Genomic DNA, 13761 nt, shown 5'->3' on the forward strand with positions numbered 1-13761 from the left:
GCCAGAGTAAGAAGCTTTGTTAGTCAAGGCACAGTAGTCTCCCTAGTTACCTTTTTTTTTATTTACACAGCTGACGTAGACAGAAATACAAATCACAATGCATCCTGCTCAGGCGATACTAGAACCTGAGAGCGGCATCTATTGAGGACACAGCAAATTCATTATCCTTCGTAAAACAGAATTTCCAATTTTGTATAAGTCTTAATGACTCTTTGTAAAAGGTCATGACAGGAGCTGTTCGGTTACCTAATTTACATATGCCGCTGAAGTTATTTAGTTGATATGTACTTCTGGTGATATGCTTGGTGTGATGCTTGCCCCCAGATCTTTCTCCAGGTGCGTTGTCTGCAGCGTCGCACCTTCCAGTTTTTTATTCAGTGCTCGGTTTTCTCCCTCTTCCCCCTTTTATCATTACACTTCTTGGAGTTAGTCAAGTAGGCACTTTTCTGACCTTATTTACAGTCTGTTCAAGACATCTTGAGTCTCCCTATCCTCTCTTCTATCCATGTAAGTTCTCAGCATCCGTGTTTGTTCATTATTAAGCATTTCTTTGCTCATACACGATTTTAATACCGGATATACTAGAGTGTAACAAGCGTCCGTGTGTGAGTTTATGATTGCGGCTCTCACCTGTTTTTGTACAGCAAACGTAGCCGTTAGGGCGAGATAAAACCCACTATAACAACAAGCTATTTTGAAAAATCTGGCGCTTTCACATACGTTTTATGGCGTCACTTGCCCGCCAAAACGCGTCTGGCCAATGAAGGGAGCGTGTGGAGTGAGAGTGAGAGGAGCAGTCCACTCATTGGTTGCTAGGGTGGCTCTTATTGATCAACCTCCCTGTTTGTGCTGAGGGAGAATGGGATTCCACTGGCTCATGTCTCTTCGCGTTAAATTACCTATTTGTTTGCCTATTTTAAGTACAAAACCTGCATAGGAACTAGAAGCTTACGACGATGTTTCGGTCCGACTCGGACCGTTTACAAAGTCACTGTGACTTTGTAAATGGTCCAAGTCGGACCGAAACGTCGTTATAAGTTTCCCTCTCCTATGTGCGGGTCACTTGCGTAATGTTCCAGTCACGGTATTGTGCCCTGTTGTTGTTTATCATTTCTAATCACAGAAGTCAAGCTGTATTTTTGGCTGCCCTGGAGTGTTTACAATGTTCTGTATAATTTGTGTTTTTATGTATCTAGATGTACTTAAGAGTACTCAGGGTCGAGTCGTAGCTCTTGGCTCCTCCTCTTAATCACCGTCGATCTGCTTTACCGATTCCTGGCCTCAAGGGCCCGATCATACCTGCTCCTGAAACTGTGTATGATTGTTGCCTCAGCCACTAGGTATCCTGGGACTGGACAAGCACGTGTCCTGACGCACCACATGTTAGTGGATTTATTTTGCACCTGAAATTACTTGTATTTTGTATTTCGTAACGTTCCCCCTCCCCCCTCCACCTACTCTATTGCCTCCCCCCTCCTTTCATCATGTTAGCCTTCCTTTCCCTCCTCCACAACATCCCATATTGCTCTCACTACTCACACTGCCCCGCCCATCTTATTGCTTGCCCTCTTCTGCCCCCATTCGCCATATTGCCTCCCCCCCGCTCTCTCTCTCTCTCTCTCTCTCTCTGTGATATGCCATGGATCACGTCCTCGATGAAAATTAATGAAGTGGGAAAGAAGCCGCAGGGATGTTTAAGGGGAGGGGGCAAAGAGAGGCAGGGAGGGGGGGGGGAGAAGAAAAGTTCGAGGACTGAAAAAATGGAAAACGGAAGGTCGAAAGAAAATGAGCCACAGCTCCTGCCCCCCACCTGGCCTCGCGAACTACGTTAACCAACACTTACCTTGCCATGCCTCTTCTTGAAGCTGTGGTGTTGCCGTGAGTGGGCATGACCACCGTCCAGAAACTGGCCCATGGCCGGGCTCCGAGAGTAAAAAAAAAAACTGGGAAGTCATCAGATGTACATCAAAGGTATATGCAGAGTATTTATAGAAGAGAGAATACGAGTACAACTCACCGCTGGAACTATGTATAGTTAGATACGCACGGAGCGTAAGTTGAAGCTGAACACCCACACGGGCCATACCCACAGTGGCAGAAGTTACTTCTTTATTTATCTGTCCCTGCATAATATACAAATATTTTTTTCATAATGTTCCTTAGGGCACACACACACACACACACACACACACACACACACACACACACACACACACACACACACACACACACACACACACACACACACGTACGTACGTTATTGGTATATAGAACAGTACCTTTGATGAGAAGACTCGAAAAATTTTCTACTGACTTGGTCAACCAGGCTGTTGCTGCTGGTGGCCCGTGGCCCACATATCCATCACAGCCTAGTTGATCTAGCACCTCGTGAAATTGTGCTCTAGGGGGTCAAGTCTCAAGATCTGGCGTCTTTACACAATACACAAATAATCCTCATATATGAGAAAGATATACTTGTTCTTGAAGCTGTGTAGCAAGGTTGAGAAAGTGAGACGGATTAGAGAGGTACCGAATGGAAAATTTATTAAAAATTTAGAGGGCAGTGAAAGAAAGACGTAGGTTGCAGAACAAGCTTTTATCCGAACATTGTTTCGCTCTTTGTAGAGCGAAACGTTGTCCTAGTTAAAGCCTGTTCTGCAACATGTCTGTTTCCTCGACTGTTGTAGCGATCAGTGTAGAGGCGCTACCAGGAGCTGAGCCACTACCCCTGCAGCTACAATTAGGCGAGTACAGTACGTCAGTATCTCTAGCCTGGAGAACCTCCGTAGATAACAGGAGAATACTCAAGAAACAAACAGATTTATAGATAAGTGAATCATAATAACAGAATAAATTAATAGGAAAAGACTGGACACCAGTCTTATACCCGAACTGTGGGACATAAAGACTGGACACTAGTCTTATACCCGAACTGTGGGACATAAAGACTGGACACTAGTCTTATACCCGAACTGTGGGACATAAAGACTGGACACCAGTCTTATACCCGAACTGTGGGACATAAAGACTGGACACCAGTCTTATACCCGAACTGTGGGACATAAAGACTGGACACTAGTCTTATATCCGAACTGTGGGACATAAATACTGGACACCAGTCTTATATCCGAACTGTGGGACATAAAGACCGGACACCAGTCTTGTACTCGAACTGTGGGACATAAAGACTGGACACCAGTCTTGTATCCGAACTGTGGGACATAAAGACCGGACACCAGTCTTGTATCCGAACTGTGGGACATAAAGACTGGACACCAGTCTGGGGGATGAACGTCACCTGTGCTAACAGCACAAATAGCCTACTTGACCAGACTAGCAACGAAGAGGCCTGGTTGGTCAGTTTGTGGGGGGCGGTGACCCCTGAAACCATCAGCAGGTTTTCAGCTAACGTATTACATGTGAAAGTAATCCCATTACACAGTTTCAGGATTGGACTACACGCAGAGGGTTTAAAAATACGTACACACAGGGGTTATTTCACGTCTGTTGGCGGAGAGTTAAGAGAAGGGACCAGGAGATAAACTTCAATCCTCTACCTCCCTTTCCCTCGCAGAATCTCAGGCTTATGAAAGAAGAAATACTTAGAAACCAAATATTGTGATCATGTGGAGGATTATGGGTAACACGGATGTTTTGATGTCAATAATAGGGTAGAGAATTTAAGGTAGAGTGTTGTAAACGTTTGTTTTGTGTTGGTAGTATGGGTATGGTGCAAGTGCTATCAGTGTGTTTAGTGTTGGTAACGTGTGTGATGCAAGTGTTGTAAACGTTAATTTTGTGTTGGTAGTGTGTGTGTGTGTGTGCATGATACAAGTGTTGTCACCGTGTGTAGTGTTTTGTTAGTGTGGGTATGATACGAGTGTTGGCATCGTGTAGTAGAGTTATGTGTTGCCAGAGAGGTCACGTCTTAACCACCTCCCCTCGGATGTCAGTTGTCATGGTAACGCAGCAGAGGGAAGCTTTGACTTAGGCTTAAGGTAAAGCAGCCATGATCACTGGTGTAGAGTGTACCGCAGTGATGCTGGTGTTGCTACTCTCTGGTGTACTGGGAGAGACAGTCATGAGCACTGGTGTAGAGTATACCACAGTGATGCTGGTGTTGCTACTCTGGTGTACTGGGAGAGGCAGTCATGATCACTGGTGTAGAGTATACCACAGTGATGCTGGCGTTGCTACTCCGGTGTACTGGGAGAGGCAGTCATGATCACTGGTGTAGAGTACACCAGTGTTGCTTCACGGTGATGTACACCCTTGTGTAAGTCTACGGTCATCACCCTCCACATTTAAGTTAGATTTCCACTGTCTCCTGTCCTTGGATTTCCGATTATCTTTTTCTCTATCTTACATTCCTTTTGTCTACCTCGTGTGTCATACCCTCGCCGAGCATACGTACTTTTAAAGAAGAGGAGAAACAGCAGAACTGAAAACAGAAACAACAACAGTTGCTGTTCTAGAAGCAGAAATAACAATGACTGCAGCAGCAGTACTGCTATTATGAGAAACAGTAGCAGCACAAGAAGCAGCAACAACACAAGCAGGAAAAAATAGCATCAGCAGCAGGACCAGCACAAGCAGCATCAGCACAAGCAGCAGCAGCAGCAGCAGGATCAGCACAAGCAGCAGCAGCAGCAGCAGCAGCAGCAGGACCACCACAAGCAGCAGCAGCAGCAGGACCACCACAAGCAGCAGCAGCAGCAGGACCACCACAAGCAGCATCAGCAGCAGGACCACCACAAGCAGCATCAGCAGCAGGACCACCACAAGCAGCATCAGCAGCAGGACCACCACAAGCAGCACCAGCAGCACCAGCAGTAGGACCACCACAAGCGGCATCAGCAGCAGGACCACCACAAGCAGCACCAGCAGCAGAACCACCACAAGCAGCACCAGCAGCAGGACCACCACAAGCAGCATCAGCAGCAGGACCACCACAAGCAGCACCAGCAGCAGGACCACCACAAGCAGCACCAGCAGCAGGACCACCACAAGCAGCACCAGCAGCAAGACCACCACAAGCAGCATCAGCAGCAGGACCAGCACAAGCAGCACCAGCAGCAGGACCAGCACAAACAGCAGCAGGACCAGCACAAGCAGCACCAGCAGCAGGACCACCACAAGCAGCATCAGCAACAGGACCACCACAAGCAGCACCAGCAGCAGGACCACCACAAGCAGCATCAGCAGCAGGACCACCACAAGCAGCACCAGCAGCAGGACCACCTCAAGCAGCACCAGCAACAGGACCACGACAAGCAGCACCAGCAGCAGGACCACCACAAGCAGCATCAGCAGCAGGACCACCACAAGCAGCACCAGCAGCAGGACCACCACAAGCAGCACCAGCAGCAGGACCACGACAAGCAGCATCAGCAACAGGACCACCACAAGCAGCACCAGCAGCAGGACCACCACAAGCAGCATCAGCAGCAGGACCAGCATAAGCAGCATCAGCAGCAGGACCACCACAAGCAGCATCAGCAGCAGGACCACCACAAGCAGCACCAGCAGCAGGACCACCACAAGCAGCACCAGCAGCAGGACCACCACAAGCAGCATCAGCAGCAGGACCACCACAAGCAGCACCAGCAGCAGGACCACCACAAGCAGCACCAGCAGCAGGACCACCACAAGCAGCATCAGCAGCAGGACCACCACAAGCAGCACCAGCAGCAGGACCACCACAAGCAGCACCAGCAGCAGGACCACCACAAGCAGCACCAGCAGCAGGACCACCACAAGCAGCATCAGCAGCAGGACCACCACAAGCAGCACCAGCAGCAGGACCACCACAAGCAGCATCAGCAGCAGGACCACCACAAGCAGCATCAGCAGCAGGACCAGCACAAGCAGCACCAGCAGCAGGACCACCACAAGCAGCACCAGCAGCAGGACCACCACAAGCAGCACCAGCAGCAGGACCACCACAAGCAGCACCAGCAGCAGGACCACCACAAGCAGCACCAGCAGCAGGACCACCACAAGCAGCACCAGCAACAGATGTCCACGATGGAAAGTTAAGAGCAGTTTCCATCAGCCGCGGCTCTGGAGGGTTTGAGAGTTACCTGGAAAGTTTAGTCTTATATTAGCTACGATAACATTAGTCTTATATTATGCTAACATTGGTATTGTCTTATATAAGCGAATATAACATTGACAAGGTAACCCACCACCCTCCAATTCTGTATTTTATTTCAATAAAAAAAATAGACTACATTGATTTAGCAAGGAGAGAGAGAGAGAGAGAGAGAGAGAGAGAGAGAGAGAGAGAGAGAGAGAGAGAGAGAGAGAGAGAGAGAGAGAGAGAGAGAGAGAGAGAGAGAGAGAGAAAGAAAGAGAGAATTTTCATTTTAGTTATTGCTTATGGTTTTTGCAAGTTTCGAGCCCTCTTTTATATTCTTAGCACCTAATTATACAAAGCAGTGCTAAGTTTCGCACACCTGGTCCCAGCGGGGGTAGAAGAGCCCTCGAAACTAGTTACAGGTATATCACAGGTGTCCAGTGCGAGTTCTGAAGTGTTACAAAGTTATTAGTAATGCGTTTACAGGAATCGCCGAGTGCTTTATACATCGCCAGGGGAATGGGAGATACTCGGGTTTGATCCAGGGAAGGGGGGACGATAGCTCCAATTCCTTGCATCAAGTGCCCCTCATCAGCATCAAGGCCTATTCATTGAACTTATGTGGAACAATTCAAGGGAGCATAATATCGTGAAAATTATAGCTACAATGGGCATTAGACAGCAGTATTGATGTTATATTGTGTAAAAACACGCAAATTATCATAATTTTGAATCAGCATTGTTCTCTAAAAGTGTATTTTAAGAAAGCATTAAACAAAATTTATGTATCGTCAAAATTACGACGTTTACTACGTGTGGCGTGAGAACTGACTGGATAGTGTACGCTTTAAATATAGACACGAACATTACATGGCTTTGTAAGGTACCTGTGTCTCATTACTTTGTTTGCTTTAGCTGTGTAAAGTTAGCAGCGGCCGTCATGTGAGTCAACACGAACCCTCCACGCTAACTTACCACTGCCAACCTGCCTTCATAGTTCAATCGACTTCAGTTGCTCGGGAAAAAAAAGATTCGGTGGATAATATCGCTACACCGACGTACACAACGAAAATAGCGAGAAGTAATGAAGTGTGAGAGTGATAGTAGAAACTGTTAGTAATTATGAAGGTTTGACGAATGTAGTAGTGAAATACGGAAGAGGAAAGCTGAAGGTTACCTGTAGATGGTTCCGGGGATCATCGCCCTTGCGGCCCGATCCCAGACCTGGCCTCACTGTTGACGGAACATCGAGTACTTCTTTTTTTCACTACCCGTGATGGCGTTGTGAGCAAGGCAGGAGGTACTCGGCTCACGTGTTAGCAGGAGCAGTGGCAGCAGCAGCAGCAGTGGCATCAGCATCAGCAGCAGAAGTAGCAGCAACAACAGCAGCAGTACCATGCCAGCCACCATCAACATGTACGGAGAATCTGACTACCTGACGGCACCACTTGCCTCAGTAGAAGATCTCTCTCGCGTCAACACACCTGGGGGCTCGCCGTCCCCAAGGCCACGCCAGAAGCACCCCGCACTTAAGGACCCCAACTGGGAGCCTCCGGAAGACCCAAGTCTCTACTCCAAGGACTATGAACTAGCCTTGGAACCAACGGTACTCACGCCTCTGCAACCCACGCCGGAGGAAGATACCGGACCTCCTGATCGGTAAGTAGCGCTCAATGAGACTTAAACCTTTGTAATTGATACAAAGTAGTTTAAAAAGACTCGTGGACAAAAACTAGGACATACTTATTACAAAACGTTTCAGTTGTTGGACTTTGATCACTCTAAACGTTTTCTAATATAGCTTGGTGTTTGATCACGTGTTTAAAATTTTAAACTAACGCTCAGTGATCCACTTGTTTTCCACAAGTATAGTATTATATTGATGGGGAGTGCTGGGTCATATAGCTCCTTGGGCATGGAAAATAATAATGTTCGGTTCAGAGGGGAAGTTGACTCCAATTCCTCAGATGAAGAGCCCTTCACTCGTACTCCAGACGGGTAAGTTAAGGTTTTTCCATGTGAGATTGTCTGGCAGTGATAGTCCACTATGCCTTATCTACAGCAGTCTAACAATTATTTGACAATTCATCTTAAACTTACAAACTAGAAGGAAAACAGTGATTATCTTAGTAATAAGGTCTGTTATCTGAGTCAACTTGCTTCGCTGTAGTAACAGAAGGAATCTACTACTAGTGTTAAGGTAAGTTTTATATCAACTTTGTTTGCTTCATTTGTGAATAATAATAATAATAATAATAATAATAATAATAATAATAATAATAATAATAGGGTTTGCTGGGGTCCCTCAGCAAGCATTTAAGAATTAAAAACAGTTATCTGTCATGTTTCCTCCATTATAAATTTAATTGAAAAAATGGGCACATATTTGTCGACACTTCTTAGCCACAGAAGCTCGATTCACATTCAGAAATATTCCTCCCTACCTTTTATGTTCAATTTTTTCTTCTGGGTGGGATTATCAGTATAATTTTGTTGGAAGAAAAGTAAACTCTTGTGGTTATTCAAGGGTTTTTATATGGTAGTAATGTAGGCAGGCTTTTGCAGCTCTGAACTATCTATATAAACAACAGTGTGGTGTTTCCAGAGGCTAGGTTACTTGCTCCACATTCCGATCCATTGAATCGCCACGATTCAGCGAACGGCTGAGGTATATGAGGTCTGTACTTGACCACCTGAGGTATATAAGGCTTTACTAGACCACCTGAGGTATATAAGACTTTACTTGACCACCTGAGGTATATAAGACTTTACTAGACCACCTGAGGAATATAAGGCTCTACTAGACCACCTGAGGTATATAAGGCTCTACTAGACCACCTGAGGTATATAAGGCTCCACTAGACCACCTGATGTATATAAGGCTCTACTAGACCACCTGAGGTATATAAGGCTCTACTAGACCACCTGAGGTATATAAGGCTCTACTAGACCACCTGAGGTATATAAGGCTCCACTAGACCACCTGAGATATATAAGGCTCTACTAGACCACCTGAGATATATAAGGCTCCACTAGACCACCTGAGGTATATAAGACTTTACTTGACCACCTGAGGTATATAAGACTTTACTAGACCACCTGAGGAATATAAGGCTCTACTAGACCACCTGAGGTATATAAGGCTCTACTAGACCACCTGAGGTATATAAGGCTCCACTAGACCACCTGATGTATATAAGGCTCTACTAGACCACCTGAGGTATATAAGGCTCTACTAGACCACCTGAGGTATATAAGGCTGTACTAGACCACCTGAGGTATATAAGGCTCCACTAGACCACCTGAGATATATAAGGCTCTACTAGACCACCTGAGATATATAAGGCTCCACTAGACCACCTGAGATATATAAGGCTCCACTAGACCACCTGAGATATATAAGGCTCTACTAGACCACCTGAGGTATATAAGGCTCCACTAGACCACCTGAGATATATAAGGCTCTACTAGATATACAGATATATACATCACAGCACCGTATCATCCTTTGCGGATGATACTAGGATTTGCATGAGGCTGTCATCTGCTGAGGACGCGGTTAACCTCCAAGAAGATATAAACAAAGTTTTCCAGTGGGCAACGGTAAACAATATGATGTTCAATGAGGACAAATTCCAACTACTCCGTTATGGAAAACTGGAGGAGATAATAACTAGAACAGAGTATACTACTGACTCCGGCCATACAATAGAGCGGAAAACTAATGTAAGGGACCTGGGAGTAGTAATGTCTGAGGATCTCACTTTCAAGGATCACAACAGTGCTACGATCGCACGTGCAAAGAAAATGATAGGATGGATAATGAGAACTTTCAAAACGAGAGATGCCAAGCCAATGATGATCCTTTTCAAATCACTTGTTCTCTCTAGGCTGGAATACTGCTGTACATTAACATCTCCATTCAAAGCAGGTGAAATCGCAGATCTAGAGAGTGTACAGAGATCCTTTACTGCACGTATAAGTTCTGTCAAGCACCTTAACTACTGGGAACGCTTGGAAGCACTTGACTTGTACTCGTTGGAACGCAGGAGGGAGAGATATATCATAATCTACACTTGGAAAATCTTGGAAGGAATGGTCCCAAATCTGCACACAGAAATCACTCCCTACGAAAGTAAAAGACTGGGCAGGCGATGCAAAATGCCCCAAATAAAAAGTAGGGGCGCCATTGGTACACTAAGGGAAAACACCATAAGTGTCCGGGGCCCAAAACTGTTCAACAGCCTCCCATCTAGCATTAGAGGAATTGCCAATAAGCCCCTGGCTGCCTTTAAGAGAGAGCTGGACAGATACCTAAAGTCAGTGCCGGATCAGCCAGGCTGTGGCTCGTACGTTGGACTGCGTGCGGCCAGCAGTAACAGCCTAGTTGATGAGGCCCTGATCCATCGGGAGGCCTGGTCATGGACCGGGCCGCGGGGGCGTTGATCCCCGGAATAACCTCCAGGTAACCTCCAGGTAGACCACCTGAGGTATATAAGGCTCTACTAGACCACCTGAGGTATATAAGGCTCTACTGTTGTTAAAGATTCGCCGGTATTCTCCCGGCCCGGGCCCTTCTAAGTGGTGGCCCGGCAATATAAGGCTCTACTAGACCACCTGAGGTATATAAGGCTCTACTAGACCACCTGAGGTATATAAGGCTCTACTAGACCACCTGAGGTATATAAGGCTCTACTAGACCACCTGAGGTATATAAGGCTCTACTAGACCACCTGAGGTATATAAGGCTCCACTAGACCACCTGAGGTATATAAGGCTCTACTAGACCACCTGAGGTATATAAGGCTCTACTAGACCACCTGAGGTATATAAGGCTCTACTAGACCACCTGAGGTATATAAGGCTCCACTAGACCACCTAAGATATATAAGGCTCTACTAGACCACCTGAGGTATATAAGGCTCTGCTAGGCCATGTGAGGTATATAAGGCTCTGTATTAGACCACGTGAGGTATATAAGGCTCTGTGCTAGACCACCTGAGGTATATAAAGCTCTGTACTAGATCACCTGAGATATATAAGGCTCTATACTAGACCATCTGAGGTGTATAAGGCTCTGTACCAGACATCCTGAGGTATACAAGACTACTAGACCACCTGAAGTATCTAAGGCTCTATACTAGAGATGACCTTTATATTAAAGGTGTCCTCTATACTAGTGGTGTGCTCCTCGTCCTTGAACCTTGCCAAGTGGACCAGTAACTCCCACAATATACAATCATTCTCGAGCTTGCAAAGCTTCACAAACTTGTTTTTTTGTAGATTATTGTTTTTTTTTTTTTTGAGATCTTTGACAAGTCTTGTAACTTTTGAGATAATTAGTGTAAACAACATAATTTTAATAAAAAAGGTTAAAATGCAGAACTGAAATCAAGTAAATCGTGAGTGTAAATGTGTCTTCTGAACCCATTAACTTTCTCAATGTTAATCTGTAAATGCCATTTTCGAAATGGCATTTGATGGAATTTAATTTTTTGGCTTGTGATGTTTGCTTTATTTTGATGTGAAGGTTTGTACTAATGTTGGTTATTTATTTGAAGGTACAAGCTGGTGTTCCTGACGCTGGTGCTGCACGGTGTGGGCACCCTCATGCCATGGAACATGTTCATCACAGCTAAAAATGTAAGTGACTTTGTGTAAAATGTAAGTGACTTTGTGTTGACTTAACATGGTGTGTGTGTGTGTGTGTACTCACCTAGTTGTGGTTGCATGGGTCGATTCACAGCTCCTGGCCCCGCCTCTTCGCTGGCCGCTACTAGGTCACTCTTCCTGCTCCATGAGCTTTATCATACCTCTTCTTAAAGCTATGTATGGATCGTGCTTCCACTACATCACTTCCCAGATTATTCCACTTCCCAACAAGTTTGTGACTAAAGAAATACTTCCTAACATCCCTGTGATTCATCTGAGTCTTCAATTTCCAACTGTGATCCTGTATGTGTGCACTCACCTAATTGTGGTTACAGGGGTTGATTCATAGCCCCTGTCCTGCCTCTTCACTGGTGTGTGTGTGTGTATCTGCATCTGTCTCTCTCCCTCTGTCTCCCTGTCACCATCTGCCTTCATCTGTCTATCCTACCTCCCTTTCCCTTTTTCTTAAAATGTTATGTAGTGTGCAGTTTATTATATAATGATTCACTTATATTGTATAATGATTCACTTTATGCATTGTGAATATCAACCCTGAAACTAGTACTAACGTGGCAAAAATGTCAAGCATTGTTACATTTACTGTAAAGAAATAAACCAGTAAGGATAATAAACCTCCTGTATAAGTTTAATCAAAGGAAGGGGAGGGTAGCTTGAATTTCACTGGCTCCCCTTTCCCCTTGAAGGTAAAGCACGTCATGTGGCTGCTTTGAGGATGGAAACTGGATAGCACCTTTTAGTGAGAAAATTTACAGTAACTTTTGCAAGTCTGTGAAGCGGAAGTTTTTACGAGTGTTCAGTTTGTACCCCTCACAGTGTTTCAGTCGGGGTTTGTTAGTAGGGTCTATGCAGTAGCAAAGCCAGTCTTTCAATCTAGAGTGCTGAAAAAATCAAGAGAAATCGTGTTTAAAAATATATTATTTTAAGTATGCGTGTGAGGTGACCCGTGGCTGGGCGCACTCAGCTACACACTTGAGTGTGCGGGGTTCAATCCCTGGCAAGAGTGGAAACACTTGCTGGCTCTGTCCACCTAGGAGTAAGTAGGTACCTGGATGTTAGTCAGCTGTTGTGAGCTGCATCCTGAGGGTTGGTAATATACCTTTTGAAATAAGCTGAGCCTGTGTAAAAAAAAAGTTCTTAAACTATTGTGCTATTGTGGTCACTGGTCAGTGTGACATTGAAAATTAGCCATTGATAAGAAAAAATTGCATCTGCAGAACCTTATTTCCAGTAGATCCCCCATGATTGTGCCACTTTGTCTGTAAATATCTGTTTTGCAGATGTATAACTTGCATTATGTACACTATTTTGTATTGTACAATGTATTAATAGCCATTATTCATCATTTTTTTCAGTATTTTGTGGACTACAAACTTCAAACAAGTGACGATGAAGTGTCAACGTACGTAACCAATTTTCTGCCTTATATAGGCTATGCATCTCAAATACCAAATGTACTCTTCAACTGGCTCAACATCTTTATCCAGTTTGGGTATGTATTAACCTTAGTTTATATTTATTTATTACCTAAATGTCTAATTATTTTAAGCCTGTGTCTGCTGTTTTTCATTCACATAGTAGTGTAGAGACATTTTGAAATGATATCTCCGCCTCTTATGTAATTATCGTTATTGTCGTAATGGAAGCGAGGTGTTAAAATAGTAAGTCACATGGAACATTAGCAATGGTAGGTAATCAAGCTCAATCCAGTAAGATAATATATAAACTGGGAAAGATAATTAAGCTAAGTAGCTTCCTCAGTAAAGTACAATACTACCCAATACAGTAACAAAAAAAAAAACTTCCTTCACATATTATTCCAAATTTTTTGTACCTCGTCAATAAACTGTAAATTGTCATAGAGATACTATACATTCGTGTGTCAGTCTCACTGTTACTGGACTCTTAACAAATCACTATTTCATATATGTATTGGCAACCATAGCCATATTTCACCCTGTTCAGCTCATTCATGTAACTTTTCCAAATCCATGAATGCGGCAAAGCTTTTT

At 44.7% G+C, this 13761-nt stretch overlaps 1 protein-coding gene across 2 annotated transcripts in view; it reads left to right on the forward strand.

The window, feature by feature from the left end:
- Ent2 (Equilibrative nucleoside transporter 2) overlaps nt 1-13761 on the forward strand; it is a 949180-nt gene that overhangs the window by 917903 nt on the left and 17516 nt on the right. For both annotated transcript variants that reach the window (XM_053794012.2, XM_053794013.2), the window contains 2 exons: nt 11641-11722; nt 13105-13241. In XM_053794012.2, coding sequence (XP_053649987.2) covers nt 11641-11722; nt 13105-13241 — 219 coding nt within the window. The remainder of the gene's footprint in view (nt 1-11640; nt 11723-13104; nt 13242-13761) is intronic.

Source organism: Cherax quadricarinatus, chromosome 56 (assembly GCF_038502225.1).
Source record: "Cherax quadricarinatus isolate ZL_2023a chromosome 56, ASM3850222v1, whole genome shotgun sequence".
In the NCBI taxonomy this organism is placed as follows: Eukaryota; Metazoa; Arthropoda; class Malacostraca; order Decapoda; family Parastacidae; genus Cherax; species Cherax quadricarinatus.